At 43.0% G+C, this 27,007-nt stretch overlaps 1 protein-coding gene across 1 annotated transcript; it reads left to right on the top strand.

Annotated features, from left to right (window-relative positions):
- Window positions 1-1,154: 1,154 nt before the first annotated feature.
- CHMP4C (charged multivesicular body protein 4C) lies at window positions 1,155-25,962 on the top strand. The gene is made up of 7 exons (XM_083748087.1): window positions 1,155-1,723; window positions 19,389-19,566; window positions 20,786-20,894; window positions 22,012-22,120; window positions 22,527-23,709; window positions 23,936-25,196; window positions 25,579-25,962. The coding sequence occupies exons 1-5, from the start codon at window positions 1,528-1,530 to the stop codon at window positions 22,589-22,591; spliced, it is 657 nt and encodes a 218-aa protein (XP_083604213.1). The 5' UTR covers window positions 1,155-1,527; the 3' UTR covers window positions 22,592-23,709; window positions 23,936-25,196; window positions 25,579-25,962.
- Window positions 25,963-27,007: the final 1,045 nt, after the last annotated feature.

The raw sequence follows: 27,007 nt of genomic DNA, 5'->3' as shown, positions 1-27,007 counted from the left end.
CTGAGTAGGTATGTCTAGTTTTGCATTATTATTAGTAAGAGCCCAATTATTTCAGTGAGGGTTGCTTCCAGTTAAGTAACTATAACTTAGAGTCTACCTTAAACCCCACTAGATGTGAGGGTTTTACTTCTGAGCAAGCATACTTTGCACTCTGCTGTCAATCATTGCAGGTACACGCGGTGACTCATGTGGGCTTCATGACATAACTGCTCTCATGACCACCGTTGATCAGTAGGGATCTTCCTTGCCATTGCAATTTAAAATGACACATTAATTACCGAGGGATCTCTTTGGTTTTTGAATCTATACATGTAAAGCGAAGGATTAATCAAGGCACGCTGTTTGGTAGTCATGCCTATTGTAAGCTTTATGACTAAAGCAAGATGTCATGGTATCTTGTGTCTTGGTATCCTTAATATTGCTGGATATTTACGTTTATTTTCAGATTTTTCTAACATAACGCTGGATTCATTGTACCCCTCAACGAAGCAAGAATCGCGTAAACTAGGTACTGTATTCCGTATAAAGCAATATTAAACCATCCTGCTGGATTTCCACCTCGGGTTCCCGAATCCAGATCCTTGCTAATGCAACAATTTGGGGGTTGGGTGGGGTCAAACCCTAAAAATCCGTAAAATGCGAATAACGTTGACCAGCCTCGATTCTGATGAAAGCTTATCATAGAATTATAGAGTTGGGAGGAACCCTGAGGATCATCTAGTCCAACCCCTTGCAGTGCAGGAATGTGCAATTGTCCCATATGGGGATTGAACCTACAACCTTGTCATTATCAGTACCACACTCTAACCAACTATCCAGGCTAATAATAATAATAATAATAATAATAATAATAATAGTCTTATTTGTATTTAGGTACCACGAGGCTCTTAAGGTTTCCCAAGTTTTCAATCTGGCTCTGATATAATAATACTGTAGAAGTAGTAGTAGTAGTAGTAGTAGTAGGAAGAAGAAGAAGAAGTTGTTATTTATACTCCGCCCATCTGGTTGGGTTTCCCCAGCCATTCTGGGCGGCTTCCAACAAAAGATTAAAAATACATTAAAACATCAGTCATTAAAAACTTCCCTAAACAGGGCTGCCTTCAGATGTCTTCTAAACGTCAGATAGTTTATTTCTTTGACACCTGATAAAGCCCCAAACGAATCACTGCTCAACCCAGGAATGTAGGGAAGGAACGAGAACGAGGGCGCTGGCGAGCATGTGCAGAGTGCAGCGGCTGTCCCACGGCTCGCCTGGCTCTTCCTGCTGGGGCTCCCGTTTGAGAGCAGCCTCTCCGCCGGCGCCGCACGTTCCCCAGGTGGCAACACCTGTCGCAGGTACGTGTGGGTCACGTGGCTCGGCCGTCGGCCTGGGGAGCCGCCGCAACAGCAGCCACTTCCTTCCCCTCCTGGCGCTTCTCTGGCGCGTCTCTGGGCTTGTTTTCTAGGGAAGAGCTCGAGGGAGTTGGGGGCGTCGAGGAGGCGCGATCGTATCCCTGGCAAAGGCGGCTGGTCCTCGGCGGGGCGAAGATGAGCAAGATCCACAAGTTTTTCAAGGGCGGAGGAGGCGCCAAGGGGAAAGGCAAAGGGGGCCCGAGCCCGCAGGAGGCTTTAGCCCGGCTGCGGGAGACCGAGGAGATGCTGACCAAGAAGCAGGAGTATCTGGAGGCGAGGATCCAAAAGGAGCTGGCGCTGGCCAAGAAACACGGCACCCGAGACAAGCGAGGTGAGCTTTGGCCCGGCTCAGGCCTTAAAAGGCACGATTTCAGGGTCAAGTTGGTCAAACTTTGTGGGGGAGGCGCTTTTAGGAAGCTGTGCCTCTGAACATGTGCAGAGCGCAAACGCTTTCGCGTCGGACTACCCGCTGCTTTCGCCCCAGACATTGTCGCTTGGGCGGTTGCGGCTCTTTCGCTTCCCACTCTTTAGGAATGTAATTGTCGATTCTGTTGTGTGTGGAGTGGAGAGACCGAAGAAGGCAGCTGTGTCATAAAGTGTATTGCACCAGAGCCAGTTTCAGCTTGGTTACTGGAATGTATCGCATTTCTTTAAAGGAACCTTCCTCAACCAGGTTGCCTCTTGAAGCTCTGGACTACACGTCCTGTTATTCCTGACCATTTTCGTGCTACCTAGATCTGATGGGAGTTGTCGTCCAAAACAGCTCTCTAAATTAGTATGTGCTAAATAATTGTGCACTTGTATTTGCCTTTTACATTTTTCTGTTTATGTTGATATATGCTGCTGCTGCCTATTACTTGGTTTTTGGAATGTTGCAATTTAAATCTTTGTTTTATTTTGTTTTTGTAAGCTGTCTTGGAGAGTTGTTTTGCCTTGAAATGTGGGGTATACATCTTAGTAACTAAATTAAATGGGTTTTGACTCAGAAGGCATAATTGGCTGTTGCTCCCTGTGATTGTATCCAGTACAAGCTCCTTCCCATTCTTCTTTGCAATCATACCACGTGACAACTGAGTGCAGGATGTACACATACATTATTTCCTATACGAAAGTGATGTCCTTTCCTGTTGCCAAGCTAGGATGCTTGCTCCCTAGAAATTCTACCTATGCTGCTCTCACACCCATTTCCTAGATAGAGAAACTATTTCCACAATAATGACCCCCCCCAAACTGTGTCTAAATGATGCTATCTTTGTATACAGCCTCTTATTTCCTAATCCCACTGCATCACATTGTGAACTTTATACCCACTAGAAAGTTTGTTACTTTGATCTTTGTTAGTTTAATAAGTAAATATACAACAAGAACAATCATTAAAATTAGTTTTCAAAGGTCTGTGGAAGCAGATTGTTTTAAAGATACTTTTGTATCAAAAAAATGATACCTTGCAATATGTATTACAGTGGTACCTTGGGTTACATACGCTTCAGGTTACGGACTCCACTAACTCAGAAAAAGTGCTTCAGGTTAAGAACTTTGCTTCAGGATGAGAACAGAAATCGTGCTCTGGTGGCGCAGCAGCAGCAGGAGGCCCGATTAGCTAAAGCGGTGCTTCAGGTTAAGAACAGTTTCAGGTTAAGCACAGACCTTCGGAACGAATTAAGTACTTAACCCAAGGTACCACTGTATAAGGGACCACACCACTTCTAGATTTTGGGTTGTTAGTCCTGTATTTGGGCTGTAATCCTGAACACACTTTCCAGAGAGTAAATTTCATTATATGTAGCAGGACTTCCTTCTGAGTAAACATCCTTTGAATTGCACATCACCCTATACAAATGGGTTGAAGGCTAAGATTGCAGTGGCTCTAGAGCTCATTTGCGACTATCATATATAATTGTTTTAAGTTTCTAAAATATTCCATCACTATGAGTAGTTCTAGATGTACGAAATATTGCAGATTAGTGACTTTTTTATTGTATCTACCGTAATTCTACGGTATTGCGCAACTAGGGTTTTTCTTAGTTGCTGCATAAAGTGTTACAAAAATAAACGGAAGATGATCGTGTGGTCTGCGCTGAAGTGAAGTATATTCTTAGATTTGTTGTTGGTCTTCATTGTTTGGTCAGAATCTAAGTTAGAATTAGAACTGTACACAGTAATTTCAGTGTTTCTTTCGCCTGCATCCGTAGACCCACCCTAGCTAGCCAATATAAATAGCTGGATGAAGTCATGTAGGTGTGTTTGAGATTTATATAACAGTACTTTGGAAGAATGACTTTCTGGTTTGTGAGAGTGCTCCCCTTTCAACCTTCAGTATAAAGGGAACTTGGACAAGGCACTAAATACTGTAGTTTCTTTGGAGTTAACCTCATTGAACTCTGTGGGGTTTTACTTCTGAATAAGCATTGCTACATCAGAAACTGGCATGAGGCAATCCGAACATTTGTTGTCATTGTTGTTGATTAGTCGTTTATTCGTGTCCGACTCTACGTGACCCCATGGACCAGAGCGCTGCCTCCCGCAGTATGGTCAAACTCATGCTGGTAGCTTCGAGAACACTATCCAGCCATCTCGTCCTCTGTCGTCCCCTTCTCCTTGTGCCCTCCATCAGGGTCTTTTCCGGGGAGTCTTCTCTTCTCATGAGGTGGCCAAAGGATTGGAGCCTCAGCTTCAGGATCTGTCCTTCCAGTGAGCACTCAGGGCTGATTTCCTTAAGAATGGGGAGGTTTGATCTTCTTGCAGTCCATGGGACTCTCAAGAGTCTCCTCCAGCACCATAATTCAAAAGCATCAATTCTTTGGCGATCAGCCTTCTTTGTGGTCCAGCTCTCACTTCCATACATCACTACTGGGAAAACCATAGCTTTAAGTATACGGACCTTTGATGGCAAGGTCTCTGCTTTTTAAGATGCTGTCTAGGTTTGTTGTCATAGAATTGTAGAGTTGGAAGGGACCACAAGGATTGTCCTGTCCAACCTCTTGCAATGCAGGAATCTTTTGCCCAACATGGAGTTAGAGGTCAACAGTGACAGGAGGGAGGGAGAGGATGAGGATGAAGGGCAGTTGCAAAGCTGCCACCCACGTCAGCGAATGCACAGATAGGCTGATCTTCCAAGGTAACCACAAAAGCTATGTGCTTCCATTGGTTGTGGTTACCTGGGTGTAACTGTTAGCCTGTAGATGTTTGTGGCTGGTGAATTCTATCAGAAAGCCTTGATTTTCAAATATCTCTTTTGACCACAGTCTTACAATGCAATCCTATACACTTCTACTCAAAACTATGAGTACAATGGGTAAATGGGTATAGTACTGCAACATCAATGAAATGAGAGCAGCTTGTGGTGGTGCAATAGTCTGGTGACAATAGAATTGTTTGAAGACCATGTTGTGGGCATGCTTGGTAGATCATAGGAAAGGCAAGGACAGTTGAATGGATTCAGACAGCATACAAGCAACACTGAAAACCTAAGATTTATTCTTGATTATGTAAAAGAAAAGTAACAATAACAATCGCCCAATACGCTGCCTTATCTTGACCAAGAGTGCTTTAATTTAGACTGATATCAAAGCAATGTTCGAATGTACTGTTGTTTTGTGAAACAAGAATATAAAAATGCAGAGATTTCACAAAGGTTTTTAGCTAGGAAGTGGGTCAAGGAAATCTACCCCGATGTGTGAGCTGTAGATAAGAAAACTTTTGTTGTACTTACAGAAAGGGAGCCAGGGAACAAAGGCAAAGTTGGCACCTGCAGTTTTGTTGTTGGAACAGCCTTTAAAGTTATGCAGACATAGTCATCTTCCAGAACTCAATAATATATAAACACTGGTTTTTCTACAGCTTTCCACATAATCTATCAAACCTTGGCCCATTAGGTTTTGTGTGATGCTTCCACAAGCACAATATGCTTCCATGTGTAATAGAAAGAGGAACATGGGGATAATAATTTTGTGATGAGAAACTGCTTAAGAACACATTGCAGATAAAAAAACCCCTTTGAGTTGAAATGTTAGCTATAGGGCTGGGGTGGGAAACCTAGGACCACATTTCCTTCTGAGAAACCTTAATGGGAGCCTAATGTCAACAGAGGGCAGGGCCAGAGACAAAAGTGGGGTAGAGCAGTGACTGTGATTTTTACCTTTGTACAATAGGCTAGGTTCCACACACCCACCCTCTCCCTCCCTATCCCCAGAAGTTGCAGAACCATAAATAACTCTGAGAAAACAGACTACTTCCTCTAGGCTCCACCGTCTCATGGAGAACTTCAGAGAGCTTAAAGGGCCTGGGCCTGGAGGCAGCCATTCCTCCTCCATTCCCTAGCCTCCCTACTGATGTCCTCCTTGTATCTGTGGGAAGCTTGTGCAGAGTGGTGGAGCAGCTGGGTACACTTGCCCCATGCCTTGGAGGACTAAGCTGTTTTGGTGCCCCAGCCAGGGGCCTGCCGGACGTATGCTGTCATGCCAAGAACAAGACTCTGGTCCTGGACCTCAGACAAGCTCTTCACGGGTCTAGTCGCTGGACTGGTGTAATGGGAGGCATCTGGATCCTCTGGGAATGTACCCATGAGGGTCCAGGGTTTGGTCCTGCTAGTTCTATCTGCCCCCCTCAATTACAGAGTTCCCTGGATCTCCAGCAGTTAGCTCAGAGCTCTGAATGTGATCTGGGTCCTTAGCTCAGTGTTTCCCAACCTTGTGCCTCCAGATGTTTTTGGCCTACAACTCCCATCATCCCTGACCACTGGTCTTGCTAGCTAGGGATGATGGGAGTTGTAGGCCAAAAACATCTGGAGGCACAAGGTTGGGAAACACTGCTTAGCTGATGCCTCTGCAGCCTCCAGCTCTGTGTCTTGATTGTTGTTGGATTCAGGGATTGTTGCAATCATGGGGACATTGAGGTTTCCATGTGTTTGTTTGTTTGTTTGTTTACTGCTCTTCATCCATAGACCTCAGAGCAGTTAACAACATTAAAATATAAGGTAAAAACACAAAATACATAAGAACAACAACAACAAAACTGCCACAAACCAATAACCCCACTCTCCCCATTCCCATTCCTCCTTCCCTCTGCAGTCCCTGCTTGTCCTCAGCCTGCTGCAGAGGCTCCTCAAGTGCTCAAGGGGATTTTTGTACAAGCAGAAATCAATTGCACAAGCAATTCAGCACAAGTGGTCCTCACCCTTTGAATATAATTGCATTGTGTAAATCTTTTGTAAGCCACTTGAATAGCCTCTTGAGGCTACAAAGCCCAAACTTGGATACCCTTTTGAGGCTATTTACTAAATAAATAAAGTAATCCAGAAAAATAAATTTTCATAGAGTGGCACCGGCTTAGAAGGATTGTTGTCACTAATTATGTCAACCTATATGCGGTAGATGTCCATGACAACCAGATCGTAGAATCATGGAATTGTAGAGTTGCATGGGATCCCGAGGGTCAACTAGTCCAACCTCATGCAATGCAGGAACCTCAACTAAAGCATCCACGACAGATGGCCATCCAATCTCTGCTTAACAACCTCCAAGGCAAGGAAGGAGAGTCCACCACCTCTCATGGGAGTCCGTTCCACTGCCAAACATCTGTTACTATCAGAAAGGTCTTTCTGTTGTTTAAGTTCGAATCTCCTTTCTTGTTACTTGAATCCATTGGTTTGGGTCCTAGCCTCCAGAGCAGGAGAAAACAAGCAGAGATAAGCAGTGTCCAGTGCACAGCGGAATGATGAAAGTACGTGCCAACATGCTCTATATTACTTTATTTACACTTCAAAGCTGGTAATTTACAGAAATACATCTTCCCTCTGCCGGAGCAGAGAAAGGCATCCTCTCTCCTCTAAAGCACGGAGAGAATCTACACTGAACTGCAAAGAACAGTGAAAAACAGGAAACCAGCGTACGTCACATCCAGTCTCCTTTCCCGTGAGAAAACCCAACAGCACTTGACTGCTGAATGTAAACATTGTCTTGTGACAAGCACTTCGCTGCTCAGTGAAGGAAGCAGAAACCAACATCCTCCCCCTTTCTGTGAACATCACTGGGCAGCGTGTTCGTACAATATCAGTACAAACCCAACTTCTGCACATAGGTACAGTGTTGATCCCTTGATACAATCTTGGACAATACATCAGCAGGAATTTCATTACCTGGCATATAGGACACCGTTACGAGTCCCTTTTGAATACGTTCCCTAGCATGTTGCAACTTTAATTGCAAGTGCTTCGTGCTTTGCTTACAACCTTCAGAATTCAGCAAAGCCAAACATGCTTTGTTGTCCTGGTAAACCTGGATTGGACATTTGACAGGAATTTTCATGTCTTTGCACAATTGTAACAACCATTCACAATCCTTAAGTGAATAAGACAGTGCATTCAGTTCAGCTTCACAAGTACTTAAGCTAACTGTTGTTTGCTTCTTGCATGACCAATCAAATAGACCCTGATTGTACTTATAGCAAACTCCAGACGTACTTTTCCTGTCTGTAGTGTCACTTCCAAAACTTGCATCTGCAAATATCTCAAGACCACCAGACTTCTGATTGTTAAATCTCAGTCTGTAATGCATAGTGCCTTTCAAATACCGCGCTATGCGTTTCAGAGCTTTCCAATCCTTAACAGTAGGATTGTTGACTTGTCTGCTTAGCAAATTACAGCTAACAGCAATGTCAGGTCTTGAACATCTGGCAATGAAGTTTAGCTTGCCTAGCACACTTCTGTACAGTGTAGTATCAGAAAATGCTTCTCCAGTGTCATCTACCTGATAACCTGTTGTCATCGGTGTGTCTACAGGGTTAGCATCCATCAGGTTTAGTTTGCTTAACACATCAGCAATTTTACGTGACTGGTGTACTAGAATGTTACCATCTTGATCTCTCTCTATTTCCAGAGATAGGTAGTTGTTTACCTCACCAAGATCTTTCATGTCAAAGTGCTCTTTCAATTGAGCTAGGGCATTATTGTACATTGTGACATCCTTCCAAAAGAATAAAAGATCATCAACATAAAACAAACAATACAGTTTCTTTTGCCCCTCCTCTTTGACAAATACACATGGATCAGCTTTCCCTTGCTTAAAACCTAGAGAAAACAATACTTCAGTGAGTTTTGTGTGCCAACACCGTGCACTTTGTTTGAGACCATAAAGGGACTTCTTCAGAGCACAAACAAATCCCTGTTTTACCTGTACGCCATCAGGTGGAAGCATATAAAGTGATTCATCTAGAGATCCGTACAGAAAAGCTGTATTCACATCATGGTGACTAATGTGTAGATTCTCTTCTGCAGCTAGCTTGAGCATAAGCCTGATGCTCTCATACCTCACGGTGGGTGAGTAGGTCTCGTGATAGTCTTCACCTGGTACCTGTGCAAAACCTCTGGCTACCAATCTGGCTTTGTGTCTGACTATCTTGCCATTTTGATCTGTCTTCGCTTTGAAGACCCATTTGCTTCCAAGCAGTTTCATTCCTGGAACTACTGGAACAAGGTCCCATGTTTTGTTCCTTTCCAAGGAATCAAGCTCAGCCTTCATGGCATTTAACCATGGCTCAGCTTCCTTTGAATCCAAATCCTGGATTTCTTGGAAACTTGAAGGTTCAAACACCTTCTTGGAGCTTTTAACAGCTGTTACTGCTATCTTAGCAAACTCATCAGCAAATCTCTTTGGAGGTCTGCCTTTTGTGGCTCTCTGTGACCTGCGAATTAGCCTTAAGTCTTCAACACTCTCCTCTTCCTTCTTAGGAGAAAAGTGACCTATTGTGAACAATGGTTCCTCCAATTCTTGATCAGAGCTTTCAGAGGGTCGCATAGAGGCTTTCGCACTCTTGAAATCCTCTGAATCACCCGATTCAGTTTCAGACTCAGACTCAGAACCTTCATCAGTGGGTGTGGGTTGTTGCGGTTGCTTTTGACTATCCTCAGTTTCATCACTGTCATCAGGATAACATTGGAAAATTCCCACATTCTCCCCCCACTTGGCATTGTACTCAACACTTCTTGTGAGCTTAATTTCCTTAGAGTCAGTCATCATTATTCTGTAAGACCCTTTCTGATAACCTAGAAAGATACCATGCAATCCACGCTTGTCTAACTTGGAGTTTTGTGGTGAGTGAACCCACATGTCAGAACCAAAAATTTTCATGTGTTTGATGTATGGCTTCTTGCCAAACATCTTCTCATAGGGGGTACAACCAATCGCTGAAGATAACCTGCGATTATAACTGTAAGTGAAACATGAGAGAGCTTCGGCCCAATAACTCTCTGGAAGATTGGCATCATGCAGCAAGGTTTTTAACCCTTGAAGCAATGTCTGATTTGCTCGTTCCGCAAGTCCATTCTGCCATGGCGAGCGAGGACTAGACAAATCGTGTTGAATTCCTTTCTCAGTCAGAAAAGCTTCAAACTGTTGAGAAGTGAATTCTCCCCCGCGATCAGTGAAAAGAGTCTTTACCTTCTTACCATGCACATTTTCCAACCAAGCACAGAATTCCTTGAACCTTGGAAAAGCCTCTGATTTCTGCTTGAGATTGTACACATAAATATACCTGGAAAATGCATCAATGAGAACCATGAAGTACCTGTTTCCACCCAAAGAGGGCGCTAGTGGTCCAACCAAATCAGCATGAACAACCTGGTATGGTTCTGTAGCTTGCCTACTAGACACCTTACCTTTCGCAGCCATTTTCACCTTGTTTGCTGCGCATGCCTTGCACTTCATGTGGTACCTGCAGGGTTTAATAGTCATACCTTCAACCAAGGCAGGCATTTTAGATACTGCCTCAAAATGCAAATGACCAAATTTTCGATGAAAATCGTGAATACATTCTGCATGCAAACTTTTGTTAGAACCTGCAATGCAACAAGTGTCATCCTGCACAACATCATCAAAATACAAAACATACAAACGATCAACATATTCAGCATGCAATACATAATCATTTTTCTTTGTGATGATGCACCTTTTGTTCTTAAAGGAAACGTCAATTTTCCGCTCATTCAGCTGTCCAACGCTGAGCAGATTATGCTTGGCATCTGGCACATAAAGCACATCCTGTATCGATAAGTCCAAACTGTGAAGAACAACAGTTCCGTAGCCTTTACTGGGGATTGTGTGGTCATCCGCCTGGTGAATCGCACCTTCCTGCGGTGTAAAAGACACGAACAGTCGCTTATCGTTGCACATGTGGTGCGTTGCAGCCGAATCAACAACGAAGAAAGATCTAGACGTCTTCTGGACCTCTGCAACCTTTGGAGTGAAGCGTGAGACCATTGCCTTGTGCTGCGTTGTCCTGGACACCGGACCTTTGCCTTTGCCTCGGCCTTTTCCACGCGATGAGCTTTCGCTGCGCTGCTCTGTCTTGGCCCTGGGATATCTGCATTCCCTCTTCATATGGCCTAGACGTCCACACGTGTAGCATTTCACTGCCTTCAAAGCTTCGGCGCCATCTGGTGGTTCCACTGCACTATGGGATGACGTCTGTGAAGTCTCCCCCTTGTTGATGCAGCTAGCACCCCGGCGATCCGCTTCATTCAATATCACGGCAGTAACATAGTCCACTGTTAGCTGAGCAGTTGGCTGTACAGCAATCTGAGTCGCAACAGACTCCCAACCTGAACCCAAAGATTGTAGTATCATAAAGGAATACACTTCCTCTGGAAAGTTGAGTCCTCTCTGTTGCAGCTCATGTCTCAGATTCTGCATCTCCATCAGATGTATACGCACATCTCCACCTTCAGCAAGAGCCATATTATGCAGCTTGTTAAAGTAAAACATTGTGGACCCAGCTTCTGTCCTCAAGTGAGCCTCTCTCAAAGCGTCCCAAATTTCTCTGGCTGAGGTCTTATCACGCAACAGACAGAGCTCTTCTGGGGATACTATCAACGTAAGAGTTCCCCTTGCCTTGGAATCCATAGCTTTCCATTCATCTGTAACTGGAGCTGGGGGGGTCTCTGTAATAACTTTAAACAGACCCTCTTTCCGCAGAATAGCCTCTGCATAGAGAACCCAGTCCGCATAGTTCTTCCTATTGAGCTTAGGAATCCCACAAGCATCCTGAAGGGCCATCATGACTTTGGCATTAGCCTTTAGCGTCATCTTTGCTGCTTTAAATCAGGCTGCTTTATACATGCTGCGTCTGTGTACAGCTGCTTCAATCCAAAAGCAAATTCAAAACAGCCTCTGCCTATGAACCTGTGCCTTTCTGCTTAACTGCTTTGCTTATCTGCAGCTGCTTCAAACCGCATTCCAAAGGCAAGTTCAAAAGTGAAAGTTCTCTCTGCTGTCTTAAATTCATGCTGCGACACTGCTGCAGCTGCTTTACTTTCGATTTCCCCCAGCATAGGAAAAATTTATCCTTCTAGCCTTTTGCCTGTGCCACGGCAAAACCGGCTATAAAAGTTCAAAGTCCAGCCATAAAGCCATTAATTAGAAGCTGGCAGGCTGCCCGGAGCTGTAGCACATACCTCATCAAATCATCTTGACGCGCAGAGATATCGTCCGATCCGGCCCTCTGCATTCCGATCCTTTGCCGGCACTCCAATTCTTTGCTCCTTTGTTCCTTTGCCAGGAGCCCGACTTCTGGAGTCCATTCTCAAAACACTGCGTTTTTCTGGGCCCGGAACCAAATGTTGGAGATAAGCAGTGTCCAGTGCACAGCGGAATGATGAAAAGTACGTGCCAACATGCTCTATATTACTTTATTTACACTTCAAAGCTGGTAATTTACAGAAATACATCTTCCCTCTGCCGGAGCAGAGAAAGGCATCCTCTCTCCTCTAAAGCACGGAGAGAATCTACACTGAACTGCAAAGAACAGTGAAAAACAGGAAACCAGTGTACGTCACATCCAGTCTCCTTTCCCGTGAGAAAACCCAACAGCACTTGACTGCTGAATGTAAACATTGTCTTGTGACAAGCACTTCGCTGCTCAGTGAAGGAAGCAGAAACCAACAGCTCCATCTTCCATGGGACAGCCCTTTAGGTTATTAGGTTATTAGAAAATAATCGCATTTGCATAAAGCAATGGGCATATTTTCCAACAATATATTTTTTCTTGCACCAAATATTATTGGTTGATATTTGCTCAGAAAATGTAGCAACACTCTTGTCTGGAAGATGCATAGCAAGTTGTTGGTAAAGTTGAAGCATGGGATTAAAAGAACAAGCCTAGGGGGACTGGTAATAGATAATTAAAATGTATGTACTGCTGGTGGTGCTTTGAGTGTCTCATGATGGTGATCCGCATTCCGTGTGTTTGACTTAGCCATCCTGACTGTTGTTATTTGAGGTTGGGCAATGCAAGAGTCAGGCAATGATGCAAATGTTTCATGTTACTGTAGAACAAGCCTAGCGACATGTTATTAAGAACACCATAGTGAGGCTGACGTGCACCCATAAATATCCCAAATACCGCTTTGTTCTAGTCTTCTAGGAAGTCGCTTCGTAAGCTTCATTTGCAAACTACAAAATATAAAAAGAGGCCATAGCTTACGAATTTCTTATTATAAAATGCCCAATTGGTTCTCCCCAAGATTTGATGCATTGGTGCATAAGAACCACATTCGATTTGAAGCAGGAGATCCATCACCAGGATTTGCTGTAGTCTGTAAAAGTCAAATTAGCAGCCCACTGGTGGGGAGGGGGACTTAAGAGTGAGACCATCATGGTCCTGGGGGAAGGGAATTAAGCCTTTCTTCTTGATTGGTTTCCTGATTAAAATGCTGCTTCATTTGTTTTGTCAGGCAAAATACCGATGTATTGAATGGGTACCTGATTTTTTGTTGTTTCTTTGGAAGGGTGAGATTATAGCTGGGAAAATGATACGAAGAGAAGAGTTTGACTCCATTCCTCCAGCACCATAATCCTGCTGCAGTCTCTACCTTCCTGCCCAGTGCATGTCTTGCTCTGGACCAGAAATTCAATTTGGTTGTCATTTAAGAATGAACCTGTTGAATCCACACTTTCTGAAACAATGTGCAAAACCAAATGCAACCATCCTTCAAAATTCACACTTTCCTCCAGTTTCTCCAGACAAGTAATGCATATGTAAATGTGCACATTAGGGGAAAGTTTATCTAAAAAGCATATACAGTCATACCTCAGCTCCTGAACGCCTTGGGAGTCGAACGTTTTGGCTCCCGAATGATCGAAAACCGGAAGTGAGTGTTCCAGTTTTTGAACATTCTTTTGGAAGCCAAACGTCCAACTGGGCTTCCGCAGCTTCTGATTGGCTGCAGGAGCTTGCTGCAGCCAATCAGGAGCCACGTTTTTGGAAGCTGAACGTTTTGGAAGTCGAACGGACTTCTGGAACGGATTCTTTTTTATTTCAGAGGTATGACTGTATTAGTGAAAATACCATTAAATTAGCGAAAATACTTTACAAAAATGAGTAAAAAAGGCAGACATGCATACAAAAATGTGCTTATTGGGGGGAAATTGTACTAAAATGTTGATGGATTTTCATGAGGATTTTTTTTTCTTTTTAATTGAAAACTGAGTTGGAAATGTGAAGAACTGAACTTAAGATTGGAAAAATGAAAAACCATAATGGACGGATTCACCCACTGAGAGAATTGTTTTATAACTTCCAGAGAATTTTATAAGAAAAAAGCACCTTCTTCAGAACAGGAGTGGCTCAGATCTGCTCCTGCTATTCTTGTAACACAAGTTACCCTGTGTAATAACTTCAGCTGGGAAACTTTGTCTGAATTTCTAATCTCATGACAAGAGAAAACAGGGCTTAGTTCCTTAGAGTTGTCCTTAAGCCTCAACTCAGAGCCACAATCAGTTCTCCCTTAGTATGAATGTCTTTAAGCCATTAATCAACTCCAGAACTGATCCAGCAGCAGTCCACATGAGGTGTACAAAGTCGGCACCTCCTAGTCCTGACACATGAGTTAAGAGCCCTAAGGATAAATATTTGTCAAATGGTATAATCTACTTCTTTTAAGTGTAAATATTGAGTTTATTGGAACTGTGGTAAAGGAAGCTCTGTGAGATTTGCTTAAAAACATATTATCTTTATAGAGGGTTGACACCTTCTCATTTCATTGGTTACAAATGCCAGGGTTAACTTTCTCCCCTAAGTTTATACTGAACATGCTGGTATTGCTTCATTTTGTCTCGTATGAGATGGGCTGTATCAGAAGTAGACATAGGAAGCTGCCTTACGTTGGGTCAGACACTTGGTCCATCCAGCTCAGTATTGTCTTCACTGACTGGCAGCTGCTCTCTAAGATTTCAGGCAAAGGGTCTTTCCCTGCCCTGCTTGGAGATGCTGGAGACTGAACCAGATGCAAAGCAGATGCCTTAACACCAAGTTATCAGTTTTTCTCCACTCATAAGTAGCCCTTGCCAACATGTAAGTGTAAACTGAATTGACAGACTATTTTTACCTGTTACTTGAAAGAAAGAAAGAAAGAAAGAAAGAAAGAAAGAAAGAAAGAAAAGGAATGTGGTCTAAGCCTGTTGATATTTTGTGGGAGGGGCTATTGTTTTTGTTTGTTACTATGTCATGTATTTTTGTGTTTTTATGTTGTTGTTTTTTATTTTAACATAACTTTATTGAAATTCATAAATAACGTACATAATATACACACACTTAATTTGACAAAAATGAAAACAACCATGTACTAATACTCTTCTTTGGATTCACAAAAATTAAACTTAGTTTAAATTTATACAATCTCTTTTTTCCTATCTTTTTACTGTGGTTTTTATGTTGTAAATGGACCTGTGATCATCAGATGAGAAGGGTGTTAATAGAAATTTAAACACCTCAGGTTACAAACACTTTGGGTTACAGACTCTGCTAACACGGAAGTAGTACCTCGGGTCAAGAACTTTGCCCCAGAATGAGAAGAGAAATCGTGCTCCGGCGGCGCGGCAACAGCGGGAGGCCCCATTAGCTAAAGTGGTACCTCAGGTTAAGAACGGACCTCCAGAACGAATTAAGTTCGTAACCAGAGGTACCACTGTAAATGTATTAAAGTAAATCCCAACAAATCATGAGTAGGGCCCTATTCATGTGAAATAACTTTTTCTTTCCGTAGTTGCTGTTCTTCCTTACCTTCTCCACACCAATAAACCCCCTCATTCCTGCTCCTGTAGATTGGGGAACCTCTGGTGTGTGTGTGTGCTGTAGCTAGTAAAAAATTGACAAATAGCTGCTGGAGAACAGAACTTTCTGGAATCCTGCCTGTTGTTACACCATGATCATTGAGTTTTGTGGAAATAATTGTGGTTTAATGATTGGTGGAGAATTGCTTCTACATTTTAGTTTGAAGGGTACAGTTTTGTGTCTGCAACTGTAGCTTCTGCCTTACTAGACTGTACGCTTGCTGTATTTTCTTTCTCTAAAGGAAGTTTTCCTTTTATTTTTTGAATACAACTGTTGTACCAAATGAATACTTCTGTAATTAGAGAAGTATCCAATATCAAACTCTACCCTTGATATTTCTCTTCCTACAGCAATTTTGAAATTGTCACTCTTTAAAATCGCCGCACTCTTAAAGTAAAAAATAAATAACTAAAGATAAATCTATATAGTCTTGCAACCTGTGATGTTATGTTTATTTCCTCAGATTACTCTCTTTCTCTTCTCTGGCTTTCTTCTGTTTCTGAAATCTTTGGAAGGGGAACCTTCTTTTCCGGTCTTTCAGAATATCTTGTCTGTGAAGTAAGTTACTCTCCAATATTGTGAAACCATCAGGTTAGGTTATTGACTGTACAGTAAACAACAAATGTGCATTTGCCAATTAATAAATAAATGGTTGTACTGATAAGCCAGATTCTTGAGCCTGTCTTATCCACTGTTGTGAAACGGACAAGACAGAGGCTCGGACTCTGACTTTCCAGGGTGTCTGTCAGTCTCTGCAATTGGCAGTCCTATGTCTACTTTTTATTTTCCTTTAATTCACCTGGGGCATTCTGACAACCAGTTATAAATACAATATAATGTATTTATTATTATTATTTGGGGGGTTACATTATATATTGCATATATATTCTGAAACTGTCTAGATTTCTGACTGGATGGGGTCATACAATCTTTAGAAGGCTGAGAAGATTTTTTTTTTTGGTATAACAGCATAATGGTTTCATATACCGGTATTTATCTGTATACAATTCAGGGTCAAGCTGAAGGGAGCGGCCTCTGTTTTAGGATGTTTTGGATTTCGAATTTCATGAGTTTTTAAAATGCCTGTGGAGGCAGGAATGAGGAACTTATAGCTGTCCAGCCCTTGTTGGACTCCAATTGCTATCAGGCTCAGCCAGCATGGCTGTTGGTCAAGAATGATGAGAGTTGTAGTCTGGAGGGCCACAGGTTCCCCACTGGCTTAAGGAGATTCATATGATCCAAAGACATATATCTATGACTAAATGTTTTTATTTGGATAAATCTTCCCATTTGTAGGAGGATGCGGGTGGCGCTGTGGGTTAAACCACAGAGTCTAGGACTTGCTGATCAGAAGGTCGGCAGTTCAAATCCCCATGACGGGGTGAGCTCCCACTGCTCGGTCCCTGCTCCTGCCAACCTAGCAGTTCGAAAGCACGTCAAAGTGCAAGTAGATAAATAGGTACCACTCTGGTGGGAAGGTAAACGGTGTTTCCGTGCGCTGCTTTGGTTTGCCAGATGCGGCTTAGTCATGCTGGCCACATGACCCGGAAGCTGTACGCCAGCTCCCTTGGCCAATAAAGCAAGATGAGCGCCGCAACCCCAGAGTTGGCCACGACTGGACCTAATGGTCAGGGGTCCCTTTACCTTTACCCATTTGTAAAAATGACTGTACATATGATAAAGCTAAAGGGAATGGATTCTGTCTTCATAAAAATTCGTATTATAAAAGCACTAGCTGTTCAGATTCTTATGGAGTTTCCTGGCATGAACTCATTCCATACTGCAGTTGTTGGACTGGTTGAACTGGGTAGTTCTTGAAGCATGGAATCCTCTTATTTTGTTCACAATGAACCAAAGAAATCCCTGTTCTGTTTATGCACACCTGCTGCTCAACGTTGTTTGGGTTGAATGCAGCAGTTATTTTTCTCCCCCACCAATGACCACATTCCAGTGAAATCTCTAAGCGTTTCATTGTCATTAGATCCCATTAAGGAAATGAATTAAGGCTGATCTTTTTCCTCACCAGCCTCCTTCACAAATACAGCAGCAGAGCTGTATTATTCTGTGAGACACTCCCAGTTTCCTGAGTGGCACTAAGTTCAAAGTACAATACTGCTCAGAGTTTCACTTTGTTTCAGAGAACAGATCAGTGGATACGCAGGGTATTCTAAAATCAGTGCTTTTTTCTGGGGATACTCAGACCCTAAACATTTTGTGAATCTTTGTACTTTTGTCCATTTACTGTGTTTATTTTTCCCAATTTGAACAATAAAATGGTGATTTTCTCGAGCCAAAATGAGAGTACTCCTAAACATCTTTAAAGGAAAAAAAGCAGTCTAAAATATTTGCTCCCCCTCCCCCACCAGTTTTTTTGGTTTTTTTAGGCTGTAGCCTCTTTCAGTCTCCCTGCTGATTTTCCAAATGTGTAATTTTGCAGATAACAAATTGGGGGCAGCAGGGCTGGGACCAATTTTAAAGAATTTCTAATTAGTTTTATTCCCTGGAATTATTTTGATCCTACTTCCATGGATTTGTCCTGGCAAGTTCCATTCTGGAAGCAATGCTAGAAATACAGAATTTGCAATATCTGTGGCAGATTCTGGTTAAAGCAGATTCCGGGCACACCGCCCTAGAGTTCATACAATGACTTAATAGGGCTACTGATACCTAGCTTTGCCAAAGCTGATGAACCAATTCCTACCACTCTGCTTGTGTTTTGATGTGGCTGTTGCATCCTTCATAAAAGGATGGGCCATTTAGGGCAGGGGACCTTGTCCAAGAAATACAGTGGAAGGAATTGCATGATCTCTGGAATCCTTAAATTGTGCCCTTTTGTAGAGACCCTAATACCTGATCTAAGTAAAGCTTTGGGGCGGAAACACTCACAAAGCAGAAACAAAACAAATAGCCATAATTCACAAGTAAGTCTTGCATTCATCCAAGGGGATTTTCCCACTTTCCCCAACACAACACCATTTATTTCTACCCTCCTCCTCCTTCGCTTTGTAACACATTTCTGTTGAGTCAGATTTCGAGATGTAAATGCCAGAAAGCCCTACTGGTAATGTGGAGTTGTTTGTTTCTCTGGAACAGGGGTCAGCAAACTTTTTCAGCAGGGGGCCAGTCCACTGTCCCTCAGACCTTGGGGGGGGGGGGCGGACTACCGGTATATTTTGAAGAAAAAAAATGAAAGCATTCCTATGCCCCACAAATAACCCAGAGATGCATTTTAAGTAAAAGCACACATTCTACTCATGTAAAAACACCAGGCAGGCCCCACAAATAACCCAGAGATGCATTTTAAATAAAAGGACACATTCTGCTCATGTAAAAACACGCTGATTCCCAGACTGTCTGCAGGCTAGACTGAGGAAGCGATTTGGCCGGATCTGGCTCCTGGGCCTTAGTTTGCCTACCCATGCTCTGGAAGGTGCCTCTGCAGTAGAGGAGAAAGTATCCCATGTGTGCTTTTTGTATCTTATCTCAGAAATATCAACAACTTGCTTTTATCTTGACAATGTCTTATCCCTTAGAATGTTGTTGCCTCATTTTCCTCATATAGATTGTGTTGCCTCTTGAAAGCTATGGAGGGACCCTGGGTTGGTTTTTTGTGTGTGTGTGGCCTGATGGATTCCTAAGCCCTCTTCCTTTCTTTATTTTTCTCTGCTGCTCTGCCTTATTTGGTGTGAAGCAGCTCCATTTGCACTGCATTAGGACAGGGGTGGGGAACCTGTGGCCTCCCACACATTGCTGGACTCCAGCTCCCATCAGTCCCAGCTAGTGGTCAGGGGTGTGCTGGGAGTTGCAGTCCAGCTGCCTCTGGAGGACCACAGGTTCCCCGCAGCTGCATCACGAAAAGCTCTCCTGCTAACCTCTCCTTGTTACACCAACAGCTGCACTGCAGGCACTGAAGAGGAAAAAGAGATACGAGAAACAGTTGACCCAAATCGATGGGACCCTTTCCACCATTGAATTCCAACGCGAAGCCCTCGAAAATTCGTACACTAACACGGAAGTGTTCAAGAACATGGGCTATGCAGCCCAAGCGATGAAAAAGGTGCATGAAAACATGTAAGTGGAAAACACACTGTCAACTGTCCATTGGAAATACCCTTCAACGTTAAGGTTACCATTGGGTTTATTTTGGTTTGTGCTGTTGTTTTCCTTAGATCTTCAGGTGTGGCAAGATTTTATGGGTAGACATTAGGGGTTGAGTGTGGTATTTTTGGCTCCTGTGGTGTTCTTGCAGGCCCCGTGGCAGTCCAGCTTAACATGATTAGCTGCTCCCTGTAGTCTGTGCTGCGCTGAGATTCTGGTGTGCAAAGCATGTGCTGAACTGATGAGCTGCAAGGGTGTCCTTCCTTTTCATTTTAGGTTATGAACAATTTCTTTGTGTGTGGGGAGGGATGACTCTAAAACAAAACAAGCGAGCAAGTTCATGTTCTGGTGGTATTAGACTACTACACTGTAATGTATGTGGGGCTGCCTTTGGAAACTGCCTTTGGAAACTACAGCGGCGAGGATACTAACTGGTCATTGCAAACACACCTTAGTTTTGCTTAAAAAGCTCCGGTAGTTACCATCTGTTTCAGACCACACTTCAGAATGCTGGTGCTTAGCCCTACATGGCTTGGGATGTGGGTTCTAGAAGGAACCTCTTCCCTCGCATCAACCTGCCTGTGTTCTGAAATTGGTCATGGTGACTAGGGTGAGGGTCCAATGTTGTGGCAGCCCTTATAGCATTTTCTCACCAGGGAGGCTTGCCTTACACCTAAGCTGGAAGGCTGCGTCCACAGTGTCCCTTTTGCTAGTTAAAAGGACTGAGATCCTGTGCTGTCTTGGATGCTGAACAGGATGGTCCTCCAGCAGCTCAGAAGAGATTTTTGTGTGTGGAGGTGGTGAGGGAAACAGGCTCTGCAGGGGAAAAGAATAAAGGCAAAAATCATCTTGCCCCTTCCTCCATAGTGAATAGAACTCTGATGTGCCAAGTCTGACTCCAACCCAAAGTCTCTTAGGCACCAGCTGAACCTGTTATTTCCCTGGGCTTTTTAACATCTATTGCTGCATTGCAGGGGGTTGGTCTAGATGATCCTCAGAGTCCCTTTCAACTCCACAGTTCTATAATTCTGTAGATTTTCTGTTTGTTTTTATTACTGCTCTTTATTCTGCTGTTCTTTGGTCCTTCATGATACTTCTGTGATTTTTGTCTGTTTTCTGTCCCACCCTGGTAACTTTGTAAAATGTTCATGCATGGTATACAGGTTCATTAAATCAATGTTTGTCTCTTCAGGGACTTGGACAAAATTGACGACATGATGCAAGATATCACTGAACAGCAAGATATTGCTCAGGAAATCACAGAAGCTCTTACCAGAAAAGTTGGTGATGACTTTGATGAGGTTGGTAATGAAATTAAGGACATAAACTAGATGCAGACTAAATATCACTGCTTAATTTTATGCTCGATAAAATCTTGTCAGGCTGGTTGCCAAGCACTTAACACCTGTCTTTAAGTGCACTTCAGTTCTCAGTTGACTGAGGAGATAACTGTTTAAATGGTGGGAAATTGGACTCAGTACTTCCCTGAAGAAAATTTTCAGAACTATATGCGAGACATGTTAATGCATACACCCAGTGAAGTTTAATGGTCTTTGAATCATAGAATTGTAGTGTTGGAATGGGACCCTGAGAGTCATCTAGTCCAATCCTCTGCAACGCAGGCATCTCAACTAAAGCAAAGCCTCTACTACAAAAAAGGCTCTGTATGTACATATGGGTGTGGTGCATTGATTTGTAATTGATTGTAGAGTCCTGAAGATAAGTCTACAATCAAAAATAATACTAGTCCATTTCCTATATACAGTGGAACCTTGGTTCTTGAACACCTTGGTACTCAAACATTTCGGCTCCCAAACGCCGAAAACCTGGAAGTAAGTGTTCCGGTTTTCAAATGTTTTTTGGAAGCCAAATATCCGATGCAGTTGTCGGCTATTGTTTCTGGGGCGTCTGCACCAATCGGAAGCTGCGCCTTGGCTTTTGAATGTTTTGGAAGTTGAATGGACTTCCAGAATGGATTACGTGTGAGAACCAAGGTACCACTGTATATCAGGTGACATGGGGGCCATAATCATGCTTCCTGCTTGGATCAATTGCATGAGCAGCCAATCCAGTTGCATCTCCACCTGCCCCACACCTGTTATCACATATGACATCAGGTGTGCAGCAGGTGGGCGAGATATGGAGACAGTGGCCCTGTGAGCCAAATAATTGTCAGACCAGATTTGGCCCCTGGCGCAGAGTTTCCCCACCTCTGACCTATGCCAATCATGACATGACAACAACTCAGTTTCCAGTTTAATAAAGCTTCCCTGTCTGATTGCCTGGAGCAGATACTTACTTGCTACTGGCAACTAGGTGAGTGGCTGTTTACATGGCTGCCATTATTAGTCTCTTGAGATAGTGGACCCTGTGTCTCAAAACACAACCTTCCTTTTGTTTAAAAAAAAAAACTTTCAGGATGAACTGTTGGCAGAACTGGAAGAACTGGAGCAAGAAGAACTCAATAATAAAATGGCAAATGTTCGACTACCAAGTGTACCAGCTACGCCGCTGCCTTCCCATCCTGGTAAACTTTTTTTTTCTTATGTTGAGCTGTCTGCTAATGATATATGATATAGAATGATTCAGGTGAAATAAATTTTAGTATATATATATCCTGAAACTTTCAAGATTTCTGATTGGATGAGCGGGAAGAATCGAGACAGAATACACTAAGTGAAGAACAGGGTTTTTTTTAGTACTGAGGTTCAAGACCCAAAGACCTGGGTCTTACCTGGCACTCTGTGAGCAGTTCTAGTGTGTACCTTCTATTGACACCCTCCATGATGATGGTGACGAGTCTTGTATTTCAAGTGATATAATTAGAATTTGGATTGGGTGCAGGATGGCCATGGCCAAGACTTCCCATTGAGTCATCATGTTTGTACCTTGTTTTTATATTCTAACAGTTCTTGCACATCTCTTTGTTACAGCATCTTCAAGGAAGAGGGTGGAGGATGAAGATGATATGCAGCAGCTTGCGGCATGGGCTTCTTAACAGCAATCTACAGGGTTACGGGAAACGCCATGGAAGAAGTTTATGGAACAGTGTTTTGTTTTACACAGAGCATGGCTGTGTTTGATACAGTCCGGCATTGGTCCCTGGTGGGATTTTATGTCTGTATGTATGTGTATATGTACACATGTATGTATATGTGTGTGTGTGTGTGTCTGTATTTTTAAGAGAGCCAGGATTACTTAAGACCTGTACTTGAAGTGTGCCGCCTTCTTCAGATGCAACCTCATATGAATTTCTTTTTTCATACAGAAGGAATCTGATTTTTTTTTATATTACTGGTGAAAATTGACTGGGGTAGTCTATTGCTACTGCACAGTATTATCCTTTGACTCTGAAAGCTCTGTGTATAGGTACAGGCATGCATGCTTATTACCTGAATGAATTGGTTCTGTTCCATAGAAACATTCAGAGCTGAGAACCGATATATGCAGCAATCCCAGGCTCTTGCTTTTCCTCTTTTGCTTGTACAGGTTGCAAACCCTGTTTGCTGCAGAGGATGCTATGAGCAGGCATGTTTCTAAAATAGAGCAACATCCTCTGTAGTTTCAAACAAGTTTGGAGTTGTTGGAATACGTGGTCCATTTGGTCCTACTAGGTAGAGATGAAGGAGAAATTTGATTTCGTTTGCATTTCAATGCACACCTCCCCAAACAACACACAAGCTGAAATGCACTTATCCTTCAATATTTGCACTTTTCTGAATTTTGCAATGCAGTTTTCCAACCAAAACGTGTAATAAATGTGTCTGTTAAGAGAGTTTGCATTAAAATGTGTTGCATTAGGAGAAATTGCCTTCACAAATATGTATAACGGAAGAACCTCACAAACCGATTTGGAAATATGATGAACCTGTTTTAAAATCTAACAAACCAACAACTGGGAGAACCAAAATTGGCTGATTCATCTACCCCTACAGAATGTCGTGAAAATATTTGTCTTAAGTCCTGCCAGAGTTTTGTGCTGTTGGATTTCTTTGCTTTCTATGGGAGTTTTCTTCCATGTAGCTACTTGTTCACTCGGGGTCCTATATGGAAGAGTCAAAGACTGATGTGGCACCTTAAAGACTAGCACACTATCTTTGTCAAGTGTATACAGTGGTACCTCGAGTTTCATATGCTTCAGGTTACAGACTCTGCTAAACCAGAAATAGTACCTCGGGTTAAGAACTTTCCTTCAGGATGAGAACAGAAATCGTGTAGCAGTGGCGCAGCGGCAGCAGGAGGCCCCATTAGCTAAAGTGGTGCTTCAAGTTAAGAACAGTTTCAGGTTAAGAACACACCTCCGGAACGAATTAAGTACGTAACCCGAGGTACCACTGTATAGAAAGACAACTTGGGTCTTGTATAGGCACATAACACATGAAGAGCTCTGCAGTCTAAAATGCTGGATACAGTTTGGCTTGTTATAAGTGGCTAAATGCCACCGCGTTTTCGTGTGTTTGATTGCTAAAATAGAGTTAATTTTAGCCAACAAAGGTAGTTGAGTGGAGCATGTTTGATGGGGGGGGGGGGGGCAGGCGGGCTGAAAAACCAGTTTATAATGGGTGTTTGGTTTTGTGACCAGACGACTTCAAACTGATTTTATCAAACCGTTTTAGCATGGAGGTTGCAGTCCACTAAATCAAAGGGCTGACTTCATGCTGGAGAATAGTGGGCAGAGAAGGGCCGAGAATCTTCTGTTCCCTTTTCCCACTTAGCTTTCTTTTAACACAGAACCTTTCATATTGCCATGCCTATTATCAAATGGAGAATCTTAATAGGTTTTTAAAGTTGTGGCTTTTGAAATGTCCTCCTTACACTCGTTCAGTTTCTTTCTTTTTTTCCTTTTTGCCTGAATGAAACACTTTACATTGGAATAATTTATATAACTTGAAGTACCAAATTTCAAACGGGGTCATTTTTTTGACCTGGGGGAAACAGAGCTGGGTTTCAGATGATTGGATAATGAAGGTGCAAATAAATATATTGTCTGAAAATATTTGTGTTTGACTTGGCAATTGTTTTTCCTATCTTGCTGTAAAGCAGGGGTGGGAAACCTTTGGCCCCTTCAAATATTGTTTTAATAATAATAATATATACCCCACCCATCTGGCTGGGTTTCCTCAGCCACTCTGGGTGGCTTCCAGCAAAATATTAAAATACAACAATTCATCAAATATTAAAAGCTTCTCTAAATAGGGCTGCCTTCAGATGTCTTCTAAAAGTCAGATAATTGTTTATTTCTTTGACATCTGATGGGAGGGTGCCACTCAGTCCCAACCAGCTTGGCCAATGGTACCACAAATTATTTTTAAAGGATGCGATATTGATCTGGCTTAATACCTTTATGCTTTGGTTCATCGTTATTGGAGATGAGTTATACATATTTTCTTCGCCCTGATGACTGATGCTTAATCATGTAATACCCTGGAAAATGTGACACTCATACCCAACGTCAAGTAATAATTCTTACATGGATCAGGAGGTAGGTAGATCTCTGGGTGATTTGCAACAGATATGGCACAGATTTCTGGTTTTAAGTTGTTCAGTAATAGCAAATTTGACTGCTTAAGTGAAAACATCTTGGATAAGAATTGTGAGCCGAGGTCTAGTAAAGGTAAAGCTAAAGGTACCCCTGCCCATACGGGCCAGTCTTGACAGACTCTGGGGTTGTGCGCCCATCTCACTCAAGAGGCCAGGGGCCAGCGCTGTCCAGAGACACTTCCGGGTCACGTGGCCAGCGTGACATCGCTGCTCTGGCGAGCCAGAGCCGCACACGGAAACGCCGTTTACCTTCCCGCTGGTAAGCGGTCCCTATTTATCTACTTGCACCCGGAGGTGCTTTCGAACTGCTAGGTTGGCAGGCGCTGGGACCAAGCAGCGGGAGCGCACCCCGCCGCAGGGATTCGAACCGCCGACCTTTCGATCGGCATGTCCTAGGCGCTGAGGCTTTAACCCACAGCGCCACCTGCGTCCCGATGAGCCGAGGTCTATTCTGGTACAATACTCAAAACAAATCCCTGTGCTGAGCAGCAGCTCAGAGCCACTGTAAATTATTGTAAATATGTATTTTTAGTACCTGGCTCTAGGTGGTGCACGTCCAGGTTCAAATACAAGCAGATTGTGTAGTTCGAAAACCTGCTCCCTCTGCTGTAAATGATCCTTTGGCTCTGTGTATTTGAGTGTGTGTGTGTATGTAGAAAGAGGGGGCTGCATTCAGGAGAGCCTAAAAAAGCTTTTGTGTGTACAACTGTTTGAATCCTGACCAGCATCCACTATGACAAGTATATTTATAAAGATTTTGGATAATAGAAAGCATGTGCTGTTGAAATCCTTCGATAAAATGATTTAAAAAATGATTGCAAGGTAAAATGCTATTGGCGCAAATTATTTTTCTGCAGTTTATAGAGTCATGGCACACTTGGGCATGCTCTCTCCCTTTCTCCAATTTCTTCTAATTTTTTTTAAAAAACAACAGCCCCAAAACTAGCTAAAAGTTGCTTGGTAATGTTGTTTCTCCTGATAGGTGCAAACAAAGCAAGTTGAGGCTGAAGTCTTATTAACTAGGAATTGCATCATAGTGGATCAGGTGTTCTTTTCGATAGGTAGAGTCAAAGTATACAGTCCTACTTGGGTGTAAACTCAGTGGGACTTTAAGTATTTCTAAGTATAGATGCATTAGATACACGTGGTCTACAGAACTGCTGGACAGATCTTGTAAGATTGGTGGAAATCACTCTCTAGAAATCCATCTTAAAGACACAGAGCCTTTCTGCGTTGTACTCCAAAGTGCAACTGAAGCTGCCCTCCTCATTTTAATGAAATACTAGAATCTCTGCAAAATAATAATAATGCTAAAGGTAAAGGACCCTCGACAGTCCGGTTGGGAACGACTCTGGGGTTGCGGCGCTCATCTCGCTTTACTGGCCAAGGGAGCCGACGTTTGTCCACAGATAGTTTTCCCGGGTCTTGTGGCCAGCATAAGCTGCTTCTGGTGCAACAGAATGCCAAAACCAGAGCAATGCATGGAAATGCTGTTTACCTTCCCGCCGGAGAAGGTAAAAGCACTTTGACGTGCTTTTGAACTGCTAGATTGGCAGGAGCTGGGACCAAACAACAGGAGCTCACCCCGTCGTGGGGATTTGAACCACCGACCTTCTGATCAGCAAGCCCAAGGCTCAGTGGTTTATACCACAGCGCCACCCGCGTCCCAATAATAATGCTAGATTGAAGCAATTGTTATAATAACTTCTAGAACCACTCACCTGCATCAAGGTAACTGCCTTTGGACCAAGTTAATATGTATGAGAGAGATGCATGTGAAAGGTTTTTGGGTTTTTTAAACAGGATGGGAGGTATTTTGCTGGCCTGTAGGTGGCACTCTGAATTCAATAACAAATGTTAAACTTGCTTGACC

This window comes from Podarcis gaigeae, assembly GCF_964106915.1.
Source record: "Podarcis gaigeae genome assembly, chromosome: 7".
In the NCBI taxonomy this organism is placed as follows: domain Eukaryota; kingdom Metazoa; phylum Chordata; class Lepidosauria; order Squamata; family Lacertidae; genus Podarcis; species Podarcis gaigeae.
Note: the sequence above shows the minus strand (reverse complement) of the source record. Positions and strands in the feature narration are given on the sequence as shown.